Source organism: Hirundo rustica, chromosome 1 (assembly GCF_015227805.2).
Source record: "Hirundo rustica isolate bHirRus1 chromosome 1, bHirRus1.pri.v3, whole genome shotgun sequence".
Classification (NCBI taxonomy): Eukaryota; Metazoa; Chordata; class Aves; order Passeriformes; family Hirundinidae; genus Hirundo; species Hirundo rustica.
Genome location: NC_053450.1, coordinates 106,291,688 through 106,315,514, shown reverse-complemented (window position 1 = coordinate 106,315,514; position 23,827 = coordinate 106,291,688). Strand labels below are relative to the sequence as shown.

The window sequence follows — 23,827 nt, the reverse complement described above, 5'->3', positions numbered from 1 at the left end:
TTAAAGCAATTTTAAAAGCCAATCTAATCTTCCAAACATCTTTCACACTCCAATTCAAATGTTTCATTGCTGTCACGTGCTGAAGGACACTGAAACCTCATCCTATGGATTCTCCTTCTTATCCCCTATAGACACTCAATAGTGTAGACTATGATATCTTATATAAACTATAGCAGCAACAGCTTGGCAAGCTAATGTAGATTGTTTTCCATTTTCAAAAACTCAAAGCAGATTAAAGGTTTGTAATTCACTTCCATTCAGCTGAATTACAGTTCCATCACAGGAGGTGAATGCTCATCTGGACGCTCATATGTACTGAATACTCATCTCCCCTTGATGCAAGGAGGATAAAACTACTTGTAGGACCTGAGCCTTGAAAACAAAGCACAGGATGGAACCCTGTATCTTCCTCTGAGTTCAAGGGGATTTTTTTACTCTTCAGTAGACTTAGGCACTAATTTATTACTCTCCTCTATGACACCTTCTTTTGGTCTGTGCCAATACTTCTGTATTGGACTATGCTGTACAGTTAATAAAAATGACAGGCATTCACATGTAAATAAATCACCTGACTTTCCACCTGTACTTACCTTTGGATGAAAACTAAGCAGACAGTCCCACCAGGCTGAAAAAAAACCCATACAAACTATTTTTTTACAGAAAAGAATACTAGATACATCAATCATCAGTATTTCATACAAGACTGGCCCCACCTCAACAGGGACCACAGGCTGTTTCAACAGAAAGAGTAAGAACTGGTAGGAAGAAAAAAAAAATTTATTCAGTTTCACAAAGTGGAATTTAATTTAGTTTTCAAGAAAGATCAACACTGCTTTCAGAATTCTTTAAGCAATGTTTACAAGATCATTAGTCGTGCTTTGTTAAACACCTTTTTTCAGCCATTTAAATGTACCTTAATATCTTTCAGGTGCACTGGGATTCATTATCCCTTTATTCACCATCACATAAAAAGACATATATAAATAACACAATTCATAACTCAGAAAGAGGAACTGTAATGTCTTCCATAGTTCATAATCTGACAGAAGTTCTTGAGAATTTAGCTGTACTGCTACAACTTAATAGAACAGCACTGAAATGAGGAACCTTAGTGTTATCCCAGAAAACAGAAATAGTCTGTTTTGTTGTGTTTGTGTAAGTGGAAGAAAGTTCAAGAGGGAAACTCATGTGCACCAGTTCTGCACAGTGAAAAGCCATGCTCACAGAAGAGTCTGTGCAGCATGGAAGTGACCTTTCAGGAGTGGATCTTGGGACAAAAGGTGAAGCTTAAGGAAGCACCTTTGAGGTATATCTAACTGGAACTACAGGTGATCAAAAACAATAGTTAGGAGCAATGGTGAGTCTTCACTTCTGTAAAATACTTTGTGGTGGTTTCACTAATCAGGATTCCTTCTCTTCCTCCAGTTCTAACAGCTCATCAAGGAATTCCACAACTTCACCCTAGAAATGATTAAATTTAACAGAAAGAAGTTAACCCCCAAAACTGGTGTGAAATTTCTGCTATTTTAATCAAAAAACCCCCTATAATAATATGTGTCCAAATATTTTTAACACCCTCTATACAGACACTAGTACAACAAACCTATAAAATGTAGGTAAATGGCCCACACAGGCGTAGCACAAGACTTGCAGTGACACAGACCTTAAAAGGGGAAAATGTTATACACCACAGTAAATCCTCTCATACTTTTATAGGTTATTTAAATAGACAATGAAATCCCCAAACTTAGAGAGGAATAAACATTTAAAACACCTGTTAAATTAGGAAGTTGTTAGAATACCATAAAACATTAAAAAAATTTAGAAGGCTTCAAAATTTGAAGCCGAAACATTTTGTAGAACCGTAACTTTGACTTCGTATGTCTGCTCTAACCATTTACGTCCCTTGTCACACCCTTCAACACACACCTTCTCCATTTTCAACCACGGATCTTCACAAGCCACGCTTCAATGCAGCAAAAATGTGAAGAACCAGAGATACTAGAATGTTTTCCATACTGGAAACAAATATACTGGATTTAGATTCAGACCAGAAAATTTACAAGCTCCACTCTGCTAACACAGGGCATCAACACAATGTAACAATCCAACTTCATTTAATTAAACTACTCCTAACATAGTTCTGTGTCCTATACCTTAGTAAAATGTCTTCCTGCAGTCAAGTCTGAGTACTCTGGGATGATACAGCCTCAGTGGCTGGAACTGTCTTGTCAACTAATCTATAGTAACTGTGCTAAAATCTTCTGTGATCACTCTCAGCCCAAGGTAACACCTTCAGTGGTGAAAAGCAGGTGGTGAACAGCAAATGCGCAGCAGTATCTCAAACTACCCAGAACTGACTGTAGCAGCCCATGTGCTGACACCCTCAGAAACACCAGTATTTTCTGGTTTGCCTTCCATGCACAGCTCAGAAACACTGCCTGAGAGGGGAGACCCTGTGGGAATACCTGTGCCTATCCTCACTTTCTGATACAGCTTAAATTAGAGAGACGCAGATGTTCAACGCTACATTTCCAACCCTTTACTCTAGTAACTACAAAGTTCTGATAAACTCTTAATTTAACTCTGTTTTCCTTAAACCTTTCTGTCCTTTCTTTCTTGACATGAACCTATGGTTTACAAAGGTCTTAAGACGTCATTTAGGTTTTTTTCAAAACAAATTGTCATTTACTGCTAGAAAACCTGATCAGCTCGCACTCACACTTACATTTAAAATAGTGAGAACTTACACCAGTTATACTGAAAGCAAGTCATCCTTGTCTGGATGCTCATTTTCCCTCTTTTCTTCACCACCCATTCCAAGTCTCTGTGAACTGCATTAGGCTTCTTATTGAGTCTGTTCAATTGATGTTTACAATCCCAATTACATTTTTAGCACACTTTTGTCTAAATAGGCATTCCCTAGAAAGACAGCATCTTCTAGACACATTCTAAGACTCAAAATGTTACTGTTTTCTATTCTGGTGAGAAAACAGCATTAAAACTCTATTAATGAAAACAATTAGAGAAATTTTGTCTATTTTGAATACAATAATGGTATCACAGATGTTGTGATTAAGAAGTATTAACATCACACTTTTAGGAAGTATGACTAGCCGGGAGAGAAATAATGAAATTAAACAAAAAAAAATAAAAGCAGGAGGAAAGCTGGCTGAAATAACTGCTGTTCTTGTTCCCAGCTTCACACTTCCAACTCAAAAGACCACTGATATTTTGCAACTATGAAGTAATTTTAGCAAGTCCTGAAGGATGGCAATTTGTTGTGCTTTGAATTTGTTCAAAAGATTTAAGTATCTAAATTCATATAATTGTCACACTCATCACTAAGATGGCATTTTTCAGAAGACACACAACATACAGACAAAATTAAAGTTTTTTATTTCTGGTATGCTTTCAAATCCAGAAACATGTAAGAAATGAAAAAGGGTATTTAAATGCAACAATATAAGGAAAAAAGACCCCAAATAAACCTGAAATCTAAAATCTCTAGTGTCTGAAACTGAGCTCTAAAGGAAAGCATTGCAGAAGCTGTTGTGGTCTAATTAGAAGTACTGAGAAATAAGAGGGGTTGAAATATGGAAAAATATAAAAACAGTTGCTGAAACAATATACATAAAATATGCTGCAATACAACTGAGCATTGTTGTCAGCTGCAAACCCATAATTCTGTCCGCTGCCAGCTACTTGAGGGCACAACAGCCACAGCTCCAAGGCAGGTAACAAAAAAATATGCCTGGATGTTGGTTATTTTGGAAAAGGCAAAACCTCCAGATTAAAGACAAACAAAACCCCAGTTTAAATATTTTTGCCTGTGCCTTTGCAATCAAAATGTAAAGCATTTGCAAGCTGTCAGTAGAGTAGTTGGCAGCCCAAGGAAAAGGTGATAACGCTGCCTCAGAGGAGGGATCACACTGTCACACTGGCAGCTGTGGCCAGGCCGATCACTGTCCTTGTCCCATTAGCACTCACTTCACACTGCACCAGGCATTTAGCATGGCTGAACGCAGTACATATTCCACAGGTGTTCATTCCAGGGAAAAAAGCCTTCTGCCTGCTGACATCTAGTAACTTCATGCTGATCTATGCCTGCAGACCTGGAGTCGGAAATGAGTCTTTGATACAGTTTACTCCCGCAGTGAGACAGAGTCCCTCCTCTCACCTGCTGGGCTCTTTGGCTCCTCCCTACCTTTACGGAAAGAACATCCAATTTTCCATGCAAAGTCGGCTGCAAACCCATAATTCTGTCCGCCGCCAGCTACTCGAGGGCACAACGGCCACAGCTCCAAGGCAGGTAACATAAATACAACATAAATACAACACAAATACACCGCTCCAGCCTGGTGCTGATGTAAATCACGGTGAGCAATCCATGGCCCAAAGGACGATGAAGACATCTGGCTGCGAGGTAGGAAATCAGGATGTGAAGTCTGGCTAAGCTCGGGAAGAGAAGAGTTTGCTGCCAGACCAGAACATGAGCGATAGCTGGGCAGCCAGCAAGTGGAAAATACAGACACATGGGCTGCTTGGTCAGCTGCAGGGAAGCATTTCCTCCGCACCTGGCCCTCGGTCCACAGTCATGTCCTCCTGGTTTGCCAGGTACAGGTTGAGCAGATTTGTGGCACACCACAACCTCCCTCCCTGTGCTACCAACCTCTTCGCTCCCCCAGTCCAGGCACAATCAGTGTGACAGACACTGACACAATCACAGACAGACCAAGGATGTATGGGAAAAAGATGGAACAGGTATAGCCTGAAATATGGGAGGTGTAATATCGAGCAGAAAAAGGGGAATGTTCCCAGACTGGTGTGAGTGGTAGGAGGAATCAGAGAAGCTGATCTGTCCAACTGGAACCTCTAATCATATCTGTTAGATATGCAAAGTGAGCACCCTTGGCGTAGATTAACAACCGAACAGGGACACAAACAGAAAGAACAAGTTTTGTGCCACAGTAATTAATTCAAGAACGTTTTACAGAGGGAGTTCTTGGTCAATTCTGAATAAGCTAACCCAGACTAGTGAGACTGGGGCACCATCACCATAAGAGAAGCTAGAGCACTGGGAAAAAAAAGACCTAAAAAGGAGAAGAATGCAAAACTCCTGCCTTAGTACCACAGCGGACTGAGTGTCCAAGACCATGATATACATTGGGCCAGGTCCTTCCTTACACAACATTAAATGTCTCATTCACACTCACAAAACACAGCTTTTTTAGAGAAACATCTGTACTTTGGAGAGTCCTAGCTAACTATTAAAATAAAACAGCAAAGAGGAAGAGCTATGAGTACCTGGCTCAATTGTGGCACACTCGAGGCTGATGGTCCAGCACCAACTTTTCTTTCAACAGCATCATTTAAAAACAGTGGCAAGCAGCATTTGCACTGCCCACTGACAGACCCAAACACTCTGCCATTGCTTGCAATGATTGCCTTCTGCAAATGCAAGCATTAATCATTCATAGGTCATTGCCTCCACCTGTAATCTGTTCTGCCCTTTCTCAGTGTGGACTGGAGAAGTTACGGGAAACAATTAGCTTTCTTGCAAGAACCCGTACGCAGATGAGTTACTACATTAAATTTCCCACATAGATCTGCTGATGGCCTCTCCTGCAGGGATTCCGTATGTACTGCAGTGGGATATCCCATTCTTCAGGGAAGCAACAGAGAAGATAAGATAGTGTTCTAGAATGAATTAAGATCCACAGAAAATTATTATTCTGGACATGCTTTTATGTATGATTACAAGTGAATGAATATGAAATAGCCTGTATTCTAACTCATCCAACAAATAGCCTCAAGAGACAACACACAGAGCATGAAGAATTGGCTGGATTTTTGTTTCTTTATAATCTATGACCTAGAAGTATAATATCTCACAAAATGTCCTTCAGTTATCCTTCAGAGCAAAAATTCAAAACTTTGCTAAAGTTCAAAGACCTCAATGATTGGAAACTTGTGCAACAGTGAGAGCAACAGATTTGATTCCCTCATGTACTGGGTGTAGGTGATCAGGTTGTGGTAGTGAGAAAGGTGGCCTCCAAGTGAGGAGGTAGCTGCCCTATAATTAATTATTGTCCTGTAACTGCCCTAGTAAGTAATGGGAGTAGCCACACGGATTAGATTACAAAGCCAGCACATTTTGCTCAAGAACAAATTATCACCTTGCAAGAGTGAAGACAAAGGTTTGATACAGATGACTCTGGAGGACATTTGCTCCATGGACCTGACAGAACCTGCACATACACACCACTCAGCCCACTGACCAGCAATGTTTTGGAGGGGAAAGACATTATTTCAGGGTAACAGTAAGGCATCTGTCAATGAGTGGCTCATCCTGAAAGGTTTATTCAGCATTCAACCAAGAGAAATTTTCTTGACCTAACCTTCAGTTAAAACCTGAGAGTCCACTGTAACCACCTCAAAGCCCTGTCACAACTTCCATGAGCTGTACAGTCCAGGCTGGACATTCCTCACATTCTAGCTGGGGAAAAAATAAGAAAATCCCTCAATTCTTTGTGCAGAAAAATTATTTGGCCTTTTAATTATTTCTTTTTCAGATACTTAGTCCACAGTGCAACCAACAGCCACATGCTTTTAGGGCTTTTTTTTTTTTTTTAATATTAAGAGAGCTTAGTTGTTTTTTATACGGGTACTAACTACTTCCTCAAATATTTTTTCATTTCATTTTAATGACATATTCTGAACTTTTAACTGTTCTTTTCCCATTATGGGAGATTACAGTACACTGCAGTTATTACTGTAGTACTTTACAGTAAACCAGTAAATGTGCTTTCCTTTTAACATGCTTACAATGCCCATAAAACACGAGCCAACCCAATTTCAGAGGGACTTCAACATTGCTCCAATTGCACTGAAAGTAGAAACCTTCCAGTGGCCTTGTTTCTGAGCTCTGATTAAGCTCTTTTGCCTGCTTTATGCTGCATGCAGAAGCTCAAGAGAATCTGGGCAGTAGAAGTTCCTCCAGTACCTGCAGCTCGGGGCCATCCTGCCATTTGAGCCCAACCACACTGGCAGCTTCCCGTGCAAAGTGGCTTAAATGGGAGGAGGAACACCTTTGACCAAGACACACATCCAGTGGTGCAGAAGCAAGAGGAGAAAGCAGAAAGAGCCAGCCATACAGGAAGAATCTCCACTAGAAAATGATGATGGAAAAAGACCCCTCATCTTCCTTTTTCTTTTAAAAAGTGTATGTTGAACAGGGACCATAATACCGCCCATTAGCTGGCAACTCTCTGTGAAACAGCTGCCACCAGCTCTTCTCAGGGCAGCAGCGTTGTTGGAGCTGTGCTGGTCTGAGGTCATAGGCAGGGCAGGGTTTACAGGTCTGCACTTACAACTTGCTGTTACAAGCACACTTGTGTAAATCATTCAAACATATGCAAGGAGTGGGTTAATAAAGCTCAAAGTACATTGTCAGCAATTCCCAAGCAGAAAAATAGGCTGAATTCAGATTACTATTTGCTATCAATACTCCACTGGGGCCCTTATGTTTTGATGCTATTCCATATCTCCTCTTTCCACCAGTCACATTAGTTCAGTACTTATTCATCTTTGCATTACATGGATGTGACGAAACACAGAGCGTTTTCATTTCAGCCGCTACACAAATGGAACACACACAAATAAAAAAGAGGGATGTCAAAAAAGTTGGTCAAAGCTGCCAACAGCTTTTCACCTACTGATTAAGTACTGAAAGAAAAGTCACATTGTAGGCTCATCCCCGCCAAATACTTGTGGTTCTTATGTAATTCAGAACAGCCACTGCCCCCCCCCCCCCCAAAAAAAAAAAAACAAATCCATAAGAACACTGATTTTATTGCCAAAACCATGTCTCATACAATTAGTGTGCTGCTGGAGTTACATCTACACTAGCTGAGTGTCTGGCTCTTAACAGCATTTCAGTTTGCCACTTCAATCTGTGCAGTACCAGGAGCTGTAGCCATGATAGCCTTGATGCATTACACATCTGAACAGAAATCAAGAAGCCTGTCTATCCATGGCCAACTAAGATGACAACACTGTAATGTTCTTTTAACCTCCCTGTGGAAAACTGCAAGGATATTTAAGAATAATTACTTTTTCTTAAAAGTAATTTGTAGCTAGCTGGGGCTAATATTCTGTCACCTCTACTGTGCTAAATGTTTGAATTAAGAATTTTTCATTTCCTTGTGGAAAAACATTAATAGAGTAACACAAGCTGGACAGTATTTCTTGTAGTAACATATGCAAAAATCATTACCGCCAGTTCCAGCCTCTGCAATTACTGCTGTGTATTCCTGAAGAAGCCAAATGTTTTAACTCGCTTTGCTAATGGGATTTGGAAAGCCAATGGATGATCTGGGATACGGGAGCACTGAGAAGTCTGGATAAAATGAGTTTCTCCACTTGAAAATAATGACACTCGCATAGGAAGGGATCCTCTTGCCACATCAATCCTTTTGCTTCCATCAAGGAAAAAAGAATTTTTTTTTTCCTGCAGATTATCTTGTAGGCTATCTTACTGGTCCACAAGCAACTTCATAAACAGCAAACATGGACCGCAGAAACTCACAGAAGGGATGGCCTATGGCCCAAGAAGCACATGGTTTAAATAAACTGAGTCCACTTAGAAGAGAGCTTGCCTCCATCCTTAACAATTTTTAATAAAGTTTTTACCGTAATGCCTTATCTGGGGTTTTCATCAGTTTTCAACATTCCTATGGAACAAACTTTTCTATCCGTGCCAGGAGAAATATTAAACAAAATAAAAAATTCCACTTATACTACCAGGTCCTGCCCATAGAACAGAAACTGCAAGGCAGTGGTTTTACCACTGTGCTAGTCCTGCTCTGTCTGCACTCTCTGGAAGTCTCCTGCAGCCAAAGAGAAGTTCTGGTAGCCAGGAATTGAGGAGTTTACTACCAGAGCCAAGCCAGAGGCATGGACAGCCTACACCCCGCACAGGTTTTTGGGCCCTAGCAAGGGAGGGCCCAGAAGCCCTTCAGCTTTTCCCCTGGGAAGAGGAATGGTAACTTTCCTAATACAAAGAGAGCGTGAGGAACGGGTATCTGTGGCATAAGCAGGCCCAGTAATTTTGGTTGCTAAATCCAAACATATAATCCAGCATAATGTGACTTCCTTGTCAGCCCAAAAGTTTAACTGAGGTTTACACTGCACCACCCCCCTGCAGATTTCAAGGTCATTTATAATTGCCCTGGTGAAAGGGGCTACAGGAATGAATGCCAGCAAATGAATGCTTGTTTATTCCACACACAGTGCCTGAGGCTGAAGATTGCTCTGTAACACCTTCTTCTAAGAGCACATGGAGAAAACCCTCAAAATTGACTTCTTCCCCCGCTCCTTAATTACTCATCCCTGTGTTTTGAAGCAGCAGATAGGAAAGAAGGAAAAAAAGTACAAAGTAAGTTGATGTCTAAATAAGAAAACATCATGGACAAAGCACAAATCAACAAGGGAATATAAAAAACGCTCAATTATTTCACACCTTGACAAAAATCCATAAAGACTAGTCCTCATCTAATCTCACCCTTAAGGCAAGCTTATTAAGCTGTCTTTCAGGGGGGTTTATCACAACGGAAAGTCTTCCTGAAGTCTGGTAACCTTACAATGAAATTTTACATAGTTGTTTTCAGGTCACAAGAATACTGAAGGCAGCACAGACATTGCTTCTCTGCTGTAAAATATTCTCTCTCCCTATGTGTTGGATAACAAAAATTGCAAAGGTATCTTCATTTTTCACCATAAACCATCTTTTCTAACTAGAAAATACCTCGGCAGTGCTCATTAAAGGTACCCCTGCCTCATGGCATAACTGAGCACAGCACTTTCTTTGTCAATGCCAGAAACATTTCATCATTTGAAGACTTTTTTAAACCTCTAAATTAAAGGACCCAAAAACAAAGCAAAAAGGCAATCCAAAACCTCGCATGAATTATACTTAAATTTCAGTTGTGGAAGGAAATGCCCTTTCAACAATTAAACTACTTTTCTTGCACCAAAATAAAAAAGTCCTTTTACATATTTTCCAGTGTAAATAGTAGTCATTATATGTTACTTGACCGTGAATTCCAACCGTTTAAAAAGCATGGCTGGGTGACCAAAATGCCACTGAGCAGATAAAAATTACAGATAACAAGATTTCCTTTGGACAAAAATTACAATTTAGGTGGTTACTTCTGGACAAAATCATAAGGACCTTTAAATCTAATTTAAACAACATTTCAGAAAAAAAGAAAATGTACATGCCCTGGTCCCCCCCAAAACACCAAACCCAGAAAAACATTTGGTGTATGTATATATATATATATATATATATATATATGTGTGTGTGTGTGTGTGTGTGTGTGTGTATATATATATATACACACACACACACAAACACATGCACACCCCCCATTTCTCTGCCCCCTGGTGTTACAACTTGAAAACTGGGTTTCTCTCTTTTTCTGTAGGCTCAGTGCATTATATATTTATTTTGTGTTAATTCTGTCCATGTTTGGTTTTGGTTTTTTGGTTTTTTTAAATGGTACATGATGTTCTTTGGGCTTGCTCTTATATTCCACTTACCAACCAAAAATTTATTATAAATTGGTCGTGGTTACAGGAAGATTTTTTCATATTAGTGAAATCCTGGAATTACAGCTATGTATCATCTTCACTCTAAACGTGATTGCTGCTTTTTTGACCGTGATTTCGTTTCTAGAAAACTCACCTCATCATCATCCATCAGACGTTCCTTTGCGAATGCATACATTTCCAGCTGGAGCGTGGTGATGTTGTGGTATCGAACTGCCTCCTACCAAAAACCCAACATTTCTGTTACTTTAGGGTGGCAAGATGGGAGCATCATCATATGCCTCCTGAAACTATCCCAGTGAAGCCAGACTCAGACCTAGCAAAGGTAGATCCCAGGCAGGGTTCACTGTGTTTGAGAAAGGAAACAGCAAAACAGCAAACAGCGTATTCCCAATTCTTCTGTGGATCTTCCTAAGCACAGGCTCCCTCGCTGCCAGAACAAAGCACTCTCCTCTTTCTCATGTTTCAAAGCACTGGCGAGTCTGAGAGTAAGGAATGAGACTGCCAGGGCTGAGCAGCAGCCTGTGCCTGCATTCCAGTGGGCTTTGGACAGGAGAAAGCTTCTGTCTCCCTGTGCTGGCGTATGGCAGCAGGCAGTTCTGGGAAAGAGACACACTGAGCTGTTTTGCATGATAATGACTCACCAGCCCAGCCTGGGCCTGGGCTAGGGACACTCTGCAAGGTCACTCACCTGTCCCTGCTCGCTCCCCGGCTGAGTGCCCAGACAGCACAGGGTAGCTCACTCACATACTCTCGTACATTTGAGTACCAACTGTCATCTGCTTTGATTATTTAACTCCTTTTGGGGAAGAAAACAGGAGACTCCCTCTTTCACAAGAACATCTAAAGGTTAGTGCCAGAGCCAAATGTCGCTGTCACCCCATTACCGCTTTTTGAAAATAAACCAGAGGCATTATGGCTTTCGAGGCAAGTGATTAGGACAGCAAGCAACTTCTGTTTATAGCTACGTAGATCAAAGTACAAGAAAATACAGCTGTGTGCATTTAATATTTTGTATTTTAAAATCAAATTATCTGTAGTCCCCAGCTCCAGAAGTTATCAATGAAACATTCAGAGTGCATGTGTAGGGCCCTTGTTCTGCCCTATCTGCACGCATATGCCAAATCTGTCTGCGGTTTGCAGTTTCGTACTATTGCTACCCCTCACTCCCACCACCACCACACATTGTCTCCAATATGGTTATAAAGCACCATTCTGTTCCCAAAACCAGTGACAAAGGAGCAGTCCCCTTCCCCTGTGAGCTCAGACTTGCTGCTGCTGCTGGAAAGAACCAAATGCATTTTTGCTGCCTTTTGTCTCAGCTGGCCCTGCAGAGTTCCCACTGGGTTCCCACTCTGGCAATAAAGTGTGTGCTCTAAGAGGCAGGACTAGAAGGCCCTAAATTTAATTTGTGGAACACGTATTGCTAATGACTAACTAGTTGTACAGCCCATACGACTGATGCCTAAGCAGTCACTGTGTGTCACAATTTAGCTGCATGACTTAAATCCTGGTAACAAGAAACATTGGAAAATCCAATTTGATGTCACAGTCCAGGCTGCAAAATTTCCCTGGACATGGAAATTTAAGAACAGCCCGGAAACCCATTTTTAAAATAGTTTTCCAAAGCATGACAATTGTTGCTGGATGGACTGGTGTCTTCTTTGCAGCAAGCATTTTAATCTAGATAATTAGATGCAATACAGTCCTGAGCCTTTTTCCATCCTCATCCACCCAACTGTGTTCTAAATGGAGTAACTGGAAAGTCAGTTTAGCTGGAGTTACCATATTCAGACACACTCCAATGCCCACAGAACCTGAAATAACAAGCGAGTGGGCAACTATGTGTCGGCAAATAATGATTCACAAAAGCCTGAATGTCACTCAGAGATTTCATCATCAGAGATTTCAGGGGCCAGCTGCTTTATTTATAGAGGTACATAAAGATATAAATATGCCTAAGTATCGGAGAAGTTTACTTCTCATCATACATTATATGCTATCATAGTATATTTCAACAGAAAGGGAAGAGTTATAACGACATTCACTGTTTACATGACACATTACACCCCTGTGTACAACTTTTTATGATTTCAATAAAACAGGAGGTGTTAAACTCCAGAACCAGCAGATATCCCACATTTTCCCACCGAGTTTCAGATAAATATTTGATTGTGTCTAGAAGGTATTCTAGGTAAATCACCTACCGATCTGGGCTGAAAATCCTCCTCTGTAAGTCCCCATTTGTCTTTGTGGTACTGGTAATAGACCATGTTCTGTTTCATTACTTCATCTTTCTCGTCAAACAGAAGGTAACTAGCAGCACAAGAAGCTGCATTCTTCATGTCATTCACTAATTAATAAACACACACCAAAAAAATCCAGGTAAGGTAAATGAACAAATTCCTACTATCATCTAAGCTCTGGAAAACTCAAATGGAAACACAGCCCATACTTCACTTCCTCACCAGCTGCATGGAGAAAAAAATTGCTCCCCAGAAATGATATGCTATTTTTGTGTTCTGAAACACATAAAGCCACAATTCAAAAATCAACTCATCACCAACCTCTGTTGGTTTTCCATGAAAATCCTAACCAAATGTTCCTCCCAGGTACCACACTATCACCACATAGCTTGGTGGTACGCACTGGGGCATTTATTTTAAAAAAAGAAACAAAAATCTAAACCCCTCCCTACTTCTTCCTACAATTAGGATTGATAAAGAGGGAAGAGTCAAGGTGTAAAGTGTGTAGTCAAACATCACAAGCCAGAGTCATTAATGGATTGATGCTACATGGCTGATGTGTCTTCCCTTTGATATTAGAGGCTGCAGGAACAGCTGTAAGGGCTACACGTGTTCTTTGCAGTGCAAGCAGCTCCTCGAGAAACCACAGCTTCCACTGATTAATTCACCTATCAATTACGTCATTGCCGAGCACCAAACACTACAATTTCTTTTCAGTGGTCCCCTCTTTCTTCAAAACCCATTTAGCCCCATTCTAACAGGATGATAAGAAGCCACTAGGAAAAAAAACAAATAGTATGAAATACTCTGCAGGTTTGCCTGTGGAAGAAATTCTGTTGCATGTCTGTTAACTACAGAGGTAACAGGGAGCAAAAGACACCAGGAAACTTAGATTTTCTGTCCCAGAACAGTTAAAAATGCAGATTCTGGAGACCACTACTTACATTCTAAAACATAAAATTAGAGGGAAAATATTACGAATGGAATCTGTTCCACATCATCCAACACCAGAGTTATTTAAGCACAATAAATCACTACTTACATTTATAATATGCAAACTGCAAGTAATGGTACATGGTGGCCACAAATTTTTCAACGACAAAGCCTCCTATAATGGGTGTCAGATTGCTCTCACACTGTACTTTGCATGCAAGGACTTCAGTATAATGATCTGGAAGGAAGAAAACAGCAACAGAGGATATAGATGGCACAGAGTGAATTGTTACAATCCCTCCCATTAGTCACCCATTAAAACTTGGCCTTATAATGCTCTCCTGGGCCCTGTGCATCAGGATCTTGCTGCTTGGAAGTACTCAGAATCTGCAACCCCATCTGAAGCAGGAGTCAAGTGCTGCTACTAGGCCCTTCTGTGAAAATCTGTGCAGCTGACTTTCAAATCATCAAAGCAGGAATTCCAGAGAACCGAGCACTTAGGGTTTCACTGACACCTACAGGCAGCATGTGGTGGTGGGTTTTATAGAGAATTACACAGTACTGCATGATTTCCTAGCTGTCAACTTATATAGTGCTTTCTTTCCTTTTCTAAATTTTGCAAACCTTCACAACTTCATTACATTATTGCACAAATAAGGTCCCCATGCTGCTGAGTACAACGGTGTCACAGACAGATACAGCAGGTGATTGCAAAATAAAGCTCTAGAGATGGCTGCATTATGGGCCCAGAGTTTGGATGTTTTAAGAGAGAAGAAAGAGGAGAATATGCTTCTCACCACAGAAAAACTTTCAGCCAGGAACACGTAAATTCACAAGCTTACCCAGTCTAAAAATTGCTATATATAATGCAATATAGGACTATAGGTGATTTTATCTTCCAGAAAATACATTTCAAGAAAACCTTCCAGCAAAAAGTTTCAAGCATTTTCTGGATATATTGCATTCACCAACAGCATATTTAAAAAAAAAAAAAAAATTAAACACATTTGGCAGGTGAAAGGAAGCTAGCTAAGCTTGTGCAGCAAATTTCTGACCAAGACAAATGAACACTTTTCATCCCTGACAACTCCTAGCATGAACACTGATGTTAACTAAAAATAACTGCTGAAAGGAACTAAAAATAACTGGCCAAATGAAATTACCAGACCCATCTTCTACAAGAGCAGTGGAATCTCCAGACACAGTGCTGTTCAATTCCACCCAGCAGTTACAGCCAGAGATGCGAGTCCCTCAGTGAAGTGATCCCATGCAATGAGGACAGCTGGCTTCCTAACATGACGCACTGCTCAGTGATAATTACCTACCTAGTGCAAGACCCAAAATACTTCTGGGTAACACTTATTGCTACATCTGCTTCCTGCAGACCCTTGGAGACAGAATATCTCTCTCTGGAACATGGACACAATTCAGCCCAAGCAGTGCAAATAGATTTGAATGTTGTTATCTTGAGAGCAAAATACTTGAAATTAACATGGCCATGGTGACATCATGCAGTAATTCCTACCTTTCCTTCCCATCACAACTGCTGGGAATTGTCCTTCCCTTCCAAGGAGGAAGAGGGAGGGTGACAGTAAGTGTCAATCACAGCTGAGCACAGACACTACTCTTTGCAGTGGTTTGGGTACTGTCCTGATGTCAGAGCTCTGACCCACGGGGAATAAAGTCTGTGTTTCTTGCTTTACTGCCTGTAATTTGCACTTCACTCCATATCTGCTATCCTAGACACCTACCTGTTTTGCCCAAGAGCAAGTCAAGGCTTGAAGAACAGCCTGCAATAGCTATTCCATGTCAGCTGTACTGGTGGATATCAGCTGCACACTTGTGAGAGAAACTGAAGCTGCTCACATATAAACATACTTCACAAAAGGTTCCCCTCACCAAGACATTACAGCTTTAAGACAAAAAGTTGGTGTGTTTTTCCTTAGGGCAACTTAAAACATTAAAAATGCAAGAGAATTTCTAAGCTCATTCAGAAAACATGCAGGTGCTCTCCACAAAAATACCATCAACAACACTGAGCTGTCAAGAGCACTGGAGAAATTAATTGTTTCTTTCACTGCCAAAGAGCATAGAAAAGTGTGTATGCCATTTTGATGACAATCAAAAAAGTTGATGTCCCTTTTCCTTTGCAAAGCAATGGATTTTTTGGTTTTTTTTTTTTTTTTTTGGCTACACACACAAAATACAGATGTTACCTACTAGTAAAACTCCAATGTAGGAAAGATTAAAAACAGCCAGCAGAACCTTGTCATATTTATGAGAAAGGAGATACAGACCACCAGACCCACACAAACCACAAAGCTGATTTCAAAGGCAGTTTAACCACTGAGCCTCAAAGGTGGCAAACTGCTACTGAAATGATGGCCAAGAGACCAGGTTGACCACTGCTACGCAGATGGAGCAGTTATTTACACACCTATGCTGCTCTGACAAAGAACTTCCATAATAATGTAAGATCTCTGTTCTGATTTCCTGATAGACTTTGTCTAAGTTACCGAAGAGAGCAAAAAAGTAAACCAGAATTCCAGCGGTTTTCAGTGAATCTAATAAACTCCTATCAGCCCAAACTGAGGAACAGGACTTGAGTAACCAATCCTATGAATAAATTGAAGTGCACTTTGGGGACATCTTTCCTTCATGCTTCATGCTTCCTAACCACTCACCTGCAATGGAAAGATAGAAGTCTTTAAAATCAGTGATCTCTCGGGATCCTTCACAGGCTGCTATGCAGTCATCGTAGGCTTTGAAGAAATCAGGAAGAGCCAGTTCCATGTCTGAGATGGATGTCCGCCAATTGTCACCATTGTACGCTCGCACAGCCCTGACAAAGAGATTCTGAAGAATTGGCAGGAATGAATCAGCAGTAACTGACCCGTGAGAAGAGCTGTGTAAACTCAAGCACAGTAAATGATGTCTCCACACTTCTGGATGACTGTATGAGCTGCTCTCCAGATGATGTGAGAACAACAAATACAGGAGACTAATGGATTCTAACAGGTATTTCCTAGAGAGCGGAGTATGTAAGTCCATTTGCAATCAAAAGAAAAGCCTGCTGGAGAGAAGTAATGGTGTGAGTCTAAAGCACAGGCTGCAGACAGAGGTATTCAATGGAATCTTCAAGCCAAATGTCTGAGCTATTTTCAGCTGTACCATTACAGCACTCATGATTTTGGATAACTACACACCTGCTTAGCTCCAGCAGTGATCTGCATGTAGCAGCTTTCAGGTACACCACAGTCTGATTTGCTGTGACTCATTTGTGGAACAATGAAATGCAGGAGAGGTGAGAATTACTGAATGCATCAAGAAGGCAGAACAAAGATGACTGAGATGACAAAAAGAGGGGGATTAAGAACTGAGAACACATAAGCAAATGAGATCCCTGAATCTCACCCAGTAGGAGGAGTGACAGAACAGTTTCAAAAGAGCAAACTCTCCTGAATGAAAAGCTTTAAATAAATACCTCATAAGGCTTTATCTCCAAGTCTTTAATATGCTCCTCAGCATCAGGTATGCTCTTATAGTAGGCCATATTTCTTTGCATCATTTCATCATCTGGATGCTTCAGAAGAAATGTGTGAGCTGCTGCAATAGCTTTTGGAAGATTATTAGCCTAAACAAGGATAAGAAAAAGATGGTGTTAAAAAAGTTTACCTGAAGGAAAAAAGAAAAAAAAAAAAAACCAAAAAACACAAAAACAACAACAAAAATCCCTTCCAGTTTTGTCAATGAATTTTCCTGCATTCTCTATATTCAAAAATTTACTTCTACTGAGAGCACAGTCTCAGCAGATACAACTGTAAAACTGATATAATTCTTCTCAGTTTTACTCCTAGCTGCCTCACTATGAACAATATTTTTTTTTAACTTTAGAAGTCTATTATTTTTGCACATAGCATAGATGATGGTTGTAAATCAAAAAGATTACGGTTTTTTTTCCTTGCCCTCCCCTGTTCATAGAGCTGACAAGGCAAAAGTCTTTTACCAGGGCTCCTGGGAGGGATTAATCTCACAGCAAGTAACTAAGATACTAACCTACAGATATTGGTCAGGAGTCATTACTGTTTATATGTGTTTATGTCATTTATTTGCTTAGCAGAACAGAGGACATTATTGCTATAATGTATTTTCTTGGTGGCATTACAAAGCTAGAGCATACTGCAGAGACTTGGTCAAAAACTGTGTCCTAAAGCAATTTTCTGTGCCTCTTTTTAAACTAACTTTAATCCCTGTTAGATATAATTCGTGAAGTGTACATTTCTCATTTACAACTGCCTGTACAAAACAAGTATGTACTTTTGTGTGCATGCCATATATGATTTTTTTAAATGTTACATATATATATATATATATACACACACACATATGCATATTTTCATAAATTATATAGTATATATGCACATATTTAGGAAGAGTGAGAGAGAAAGTAAAAGTCTGAGGTATTTGTGAAACGTTAAAACCTTTTCTCTAGGCCAAGATCCATGTGAGCCCGTTCAGTGCACTGATGCACAGGCCATACAGAGCTCCACCTCACACGTGGAATAGCTCCTGGCAGCGCACGTTTGAAACCACGAGCAAGAACCCCAGGCACGTGTGCACACGCACCCTTCTGCTCGCACCCACAGAAGGTGCCCGTTTCATTTCGGGAAGGAACCTGAGAGACGGCTGCACAGAAGCAAGACTTCAACCCACCCACTGCTGCTGCGCCGCTAGGAGCGTCCCAGCACTGGAGCCCTGCCAGCTGCCCTTCCTGCCTGTCCCAAAACTACGTGCTTCCACTCAGCCCAGACCGTGCTAAATGCGAAGGGAAATCTCAGCTGCACTTTCGCCAAATGCCTGGTTCCTTTTGTGCTGCAGCTGTAACCCTGCTTTTTTGGTAGGCTGACAAGTCTCATTTTTACTTAGGTCCACGATTCGCTCTTGGTTTCAATTTTCACTTCTGAGGAAAAAAAAAAAAAAAAAGAAAGAAAGAAATGTTTTGTAGAAACACACTCTTAAGTGAACTCAGTGGCTCTGAGAAAGCTCCCTCCAGAGGAGCAAGCAGCAGCGCAGGAACAGCTACTCCCAGAATCTTACAACGTGGCAAATTTCTCTGCGGAGCCCACCTGAATACACGCATGGTCACTCTAAAAAATTATATAAAGCGTTTCCCTCCCGCTTCTTCCTCTACTATAAATGCTGCTGGGGGGGGGGTGGAGGAGTGGGGGAAGGGACATTCTTTTTGCAGAAACCACCAGCCAGAAAAAAGCCCTTTGGATGCAGCAGTTTGTAGCTCTAGAAGGCCCATTCAGAGCTCCCCGAGAGAGAGAGAAGGGCTCGGAGCTGGACTACAAATCCAGTATGAAAAACGATATCAACAACAGACACTAAAGCCAAGCCCACCAAACTTAATGCAAATGTGATTGAAAAAAAGAGTTTAAAGGGAGCGGGAGGGATTCCTCCAACTTCCCTCTCACACTCCTACCTGGCAGTTACTTGACTGCATTTGAAATGGGAAGAAGAAATTATATTTGGTGTTATCCACACATTGCAAAGTTAGTACGTGCCACAAGGGGGGAATTTAGTAGTTAAATTGAGATAAGAAGAAACATTTGTGGTGATGTCATTTTGGTATCCATATATGGCATTGAGAATTTGAGGAATTCCTGCCTTCTCAGTCAAAAGAAAAGCCAGGGGCTTTAATGTATCAAGTTAAGTTCTTTTCTATGGTCTTAGGGAAGGCATAGACACCAGTGTGACGCTGTGCCTGTGGATACTCTTCTGGTTTTATGAGAACACATTTCCCTGCATCTGTTTGGAAAAACTGCTGAGAAAACAGCACTCCAAAAAAATGGACACAGCAACAGTTTAGAAGATGTGTGTGTTTCCAAGAGGCAATCTCAAAATAATGCACAAGCATGTGAGTAATGTACACTGGGTTACATTGGGAGTAAATCCCTGAAAGAGAAAACAACCTAAGCAAAGAGCTCCACTTGTTTCCTCCCCACAGAGAGGCCCTGTTTATTTCAAATGCAAATGATTGGAGTATCTGAGGGGATGGCAGGAGGGATTGACCCTGATATAGAGAACAGAAGGTGAAGTCGAGAAGGGGGAAAATAATAAATTAGATCCTGGATGGAAGAATGACAAGAAGCTAGAAAAACAGGATGAAATCTGTTAAGAGATGAGCGTGTTCCCAGTCTTAGCTGACCCAAGAGCAAAAGGTAAATACCATTCCAGGGCTAGCATTACAGTGCCCCACTTCAGCAGCCCATTTTTGCTTTGTTCCTTCTCACAGCTGTAACGAAGAAATGGAGTTTTCCAGGCATGAGGCTATCTGTAAGTCACAGGCTGAGGGTTGCTGCACTTGAAAGAACTGGACCAGAAACGAGCAAGTGAAGAAGGTGGACACGCGGGAGAAGAAGAAGTAGTGAAGATCGTTTGCAACAGCAGAGTTGTGACATGAAGAGTCTGAAAAAGGTTCCAGAGAAGGTTAGAAAGTAAGGCAGATAGAAAGATGAGAGGGGCAGGAATGACACAGCCACTGGACGGGGGCAGCGTTGGGTGGCCAAATGGCTAGGAAGAACTGGAAGGGCTGATTCTGAAGGAGACAAGCTACATGAGTTGTAAAAAACAGGTGCAGAGTTAGCTGGATGGTATGTGGGTAAGCAGGGGGAAAGACAAGGCACACACCAATCCCGCCTGTGGGTTACAGGAGTGGGAAGAAACAACTGAAGGGCTTGTCAAGGAGAGGATTACAAAGTGTAGGGTTGACAGCCTAGGGAGAGCAAGGACTGACCGCGGGGGAGGGAAGAAATGGAGGTGAGGCAGATGATAACTGGTGTGGAGGAGGTGATGGGGAAGGAGGTTGCGGCTCAGAGTAACCTGCTCCAAGGGAGAGGCCGGCGTGACAGCAGGTTTTTGTGGCATTGGGTGCACGAAGCATTTGGGGTCTGTCGAGACTGTCCTGGGACACGCCACGTGCAGGGCCCATGCTGTCCCCTTCCACCACGACACTGGCAGGCGCGCTCGGCGTGGCTGGAGAGTGAGCCGCACCAGGCGAGGCTTTGAGGAGGAGAGCCCACGACAGAGGTGGGGGAGTGAAGGCAGGGCAGAGAGATGGGAGGAGAAAGGAGGAGGGATCAAGGAGCGGTGGGGGGGAAGGCTCACCTTGAAGTAGGCGAACTGCAGGTACTTGTAGGGCTCGCGGCGCTGGAACTCCTCGAGCAGGTCGCGGCCGGGCTGCGCCTGTCGGAAGGCGGGCAGCCCCTGCTTGCAGCGCCGCAGGCACTGCGCCCGCCGCAGCACCCCGGACAGGAGGCGCAGCTCCTCCAGCGCCGCGCCGGCGGGCGCGGGGGGCGCGGGGGGCGGCTGCCCGGCCGCGCTGCAGTTGCGGTGGCAGAACGCCTCGCTGTCGCGCAGCAGGCGGTACAGCCGCATGCTGACCTCCAGGTAGCTGACGCTCTCGGGCCAGTTCTCGGTGCTGTACTGGTCCAGCCCGTAGCGATAGGCCGACTCCAGCGGCATCAGCTCGTCCCGCGGGAAGCTGCGGAAGCTGTAGCGCTCGTACTGCGCCCCCGCCGCCGCCAGCAGCGCCGCCAGCGCCGCCACCCACATGGCTGCGCCTCCGCCACCGCCAGCGCCAGCGCACGGCACCACGTCGCTGCCGCCGGCGGGGCGCAGGGCCGGGAGAGGCGTCCCGGGGCCGGGCGGAGGGAAGGGAAAAGCGCGTGGGCCGGGACGAAGGCAGGGCAGAGGCGGTCCCGGGGCCCGGCGGAGGGAAGGGAAAAGCGCGTGGGCCGGGACGAAGGCAGGGCAGAGGCGGTCCCGGGGCCCGGCGGAGGGAAGGGAAAAGCGCGTGGGCCGGGACGAAGGCAGGGCAGAGGCGGTCCCGGGGCCCGGCGGAGGGAAGGGAAAAGCGGGTGGGCCGGGGCGAAGGCAGGGCAGAGGCGGTCCCGGGGCCGGGCGGAGGGAAGGGAAAAGCGGGTGGGCCGGGGCGAAGGCAGGGCAGAGGCGGTCCCGGGGCCGGGGCGGAGGGAGAGGCGGCCCTGGGGAGGGAGCGCGGCCGCGGCGGGGCGGGGCGGGGCGAGCGGAGCGCCGGCTCCTCCGGCCGCCCTCGGTGCTGCTGACCTGGTGCCAGCGGCAGTCTCGTCTGCGAGGAAACTTTTCCTTAAGGTCTTCTCCCACTGTCCATGCGAATTGCCTTTTTTTCTTTCCTCCACCCACAATTTAGGGGTTTTGTTTGTGTGTTCTAAATCAATGTCTTCTACCCTTTAATTTTTTTTTTTTTTCGGTGTGTGTTTATCTACAAAACCTGTGGCATAAGTTCACTCATTCATATTGTGATGATAGCAACACGTGAATTGTTAGAATGCACTTAGAATTCTGGGCATTATTTCCATTGAAACTGGAATTTTAGATGTGGTGTTAGAAGGCATCACGGAATTGTAAGTACTATTTCTGCCTCTTGTTGCTATTTGGTGTTTGATTTCCTGACGAAAAATAATGTGGAAGATCTATAAGGAAAGTGGTTTTGCATTTTTTGGGATACTTATCAGATAAGTATACTTCAGATGTGAGCTATAGAATGCCCACAGTGCATCTTCGCCTAGTTCTGTGCAGTGTTTTGGGGCATTTTCTGATGTCCATCTACATTAATTATTAATAATCATTAGTAAGCGGGAAAAGCTGTGGCTGTAGATCCAAAGGTTTTAGAAGTTCCTAATGTAATCAAGCAATTCTTTAGAATTGTCCTTTCAGTCTGCCATGTAGAGATTATTTGCATTATGACAATATGCAACCTCCCAGATTTCACAATCAGAGCTGGACCAGCTGCTTTGTCTCCACTGCTCTTGGAGGACTCATGTGCTGATCAGTGGTGATCTTGGGGCTGGAGAACCCTCCAGCTTAGAAAAAAATTGTGTAGAGCCATTCTAAAATGCATGGCTTCAAAACGAGACAAATAGCAAAGGCCCAGATCTTTGTCTATTCTTTTTATTTTTAAACTTAGAAGTCACAGGTAGTTAAAAACAGAAAAAAAAAAAAAAAAAAAAAAAACCCACACCCCATAAAATAACAACAGCAACAAAAAAACCCAATCCAAGCCCCTGATACTTCCAGTATTTACCATTCCTTTAGGTGAGATTTAACCGTGTGCTTTCCAGATCTGGTAAGAATAGCTCTCGATTCCTTTGCCTTCTTAGGCTCGGTATCTGTGCTTATGTAGGTGTGTGACCTAAATGGCCAATCATGAAGAAAACTATTCCCTAGAAACACTTAGTACTTGGTCTGTTCGTCTACACTTCTCAGCAGAGGCAGCCAAGGATGGAGGCTGGTGAACTGCTCAAGAATTCCTCATTGCAGTGGCTGCCTTTGCAGCAGGGGCTCTCATAAATTACCCAGTGGAGCCTGCCCCTCTGAGCCCAAAATCACCTGCAGGTGCAAGTGCTGGAAATGTTGTATGTAAGTAGTTATTATTATTTCACACTTCAGGCTTGAATGGCTGAGAAACCCAGAACCCCTGATCCTCCTTCCTGTGGGAAAACAAACACCAAAAGCCAAAACCAAACCAAAATAAAACATCAAAAGTCACTGGTGTTTGGTTCCTTTCCACAGGAGGGCCAAGCACCAACGTGTCCCCAGCCAGGTTTTGAACCTTGGCTTGTTGCCAGCTTTTTGTGTCAGCTCTGCCAGCCTGTATTCTGCATTTTGTCTTTGCATGGAATAGGGATGAGTTTCCTGTTTTCCCTAGATAGCTGTAAGCATTCTGAATCCCATTTTTTAAACCTTCTTGAGTAAAGAAATGCAGTTGGGAGCTTACACACCACGGGAGGAACTCCCAGGAGGAGGAAGAGTCCAACAGTGTGGTTTGTGTGTGCATGTGGATGTTGCTCACTTTGCCATCATTCCTGCTGAATGCCTGTCGTCTTGTTCCCACAGTCACTTCTGCTCTTACTCACTGACAGTTTCTGGAGTTTTGCTGCCAGCTGATTCCAAGAGACTTGCCAGTATGCAGCTAAAAACATCAGGATGAA

At 42.9% G+C, this 23,827-nt stretch overlaps 1 protein-coding gene across 2 annotated transcripts; it reads right to left on the bottom strand.

The window, feature by feature from the left end:
- Window positions 1-756: 756 nt before the first annotated feature.
- On the bottom strand, window positions 757-21,450 carry CRTAP (cartilage associated protein). 2 transcript variants are annotated; one of them, XM_040083966.2, is made up of 7 exons: window positions 20,964-21,450; window positions 17,278-17,427; window positions 16,478-16,649; window positions 13,903-14,031; window positions 12,822-12,967; window positions 10,751-10,834; window positions 757-1,461 (listed from the first exon to the last, which is right to left on the bottom strand). In XM_040083966.2, exons 1-7 carry the CDS (start codon window positions 21,408-21,410, stop codon window positions 1,402-1,404), a joined length of 1,188 nt encoding a protein of 395 aa, XP_039939900.1. In that variant the 5' UTR covers window positions 21,411-21,450; the 3' UTR covers window positions 757-1,401. The 2 variants fall into 2 exon arrangements, with proteins under 2 accessions (XP_039939900.1, XP_039939910.1); XM_040083976.2 differs by lacking the exon at window positions 757-1,461 and adding an exon at window positions 7,931-9,393 and having other exon boundaries at window positions 20,964-21,418.
- Window positions 21,451-23,827: the final 2,377 nt, after the last annotated feature.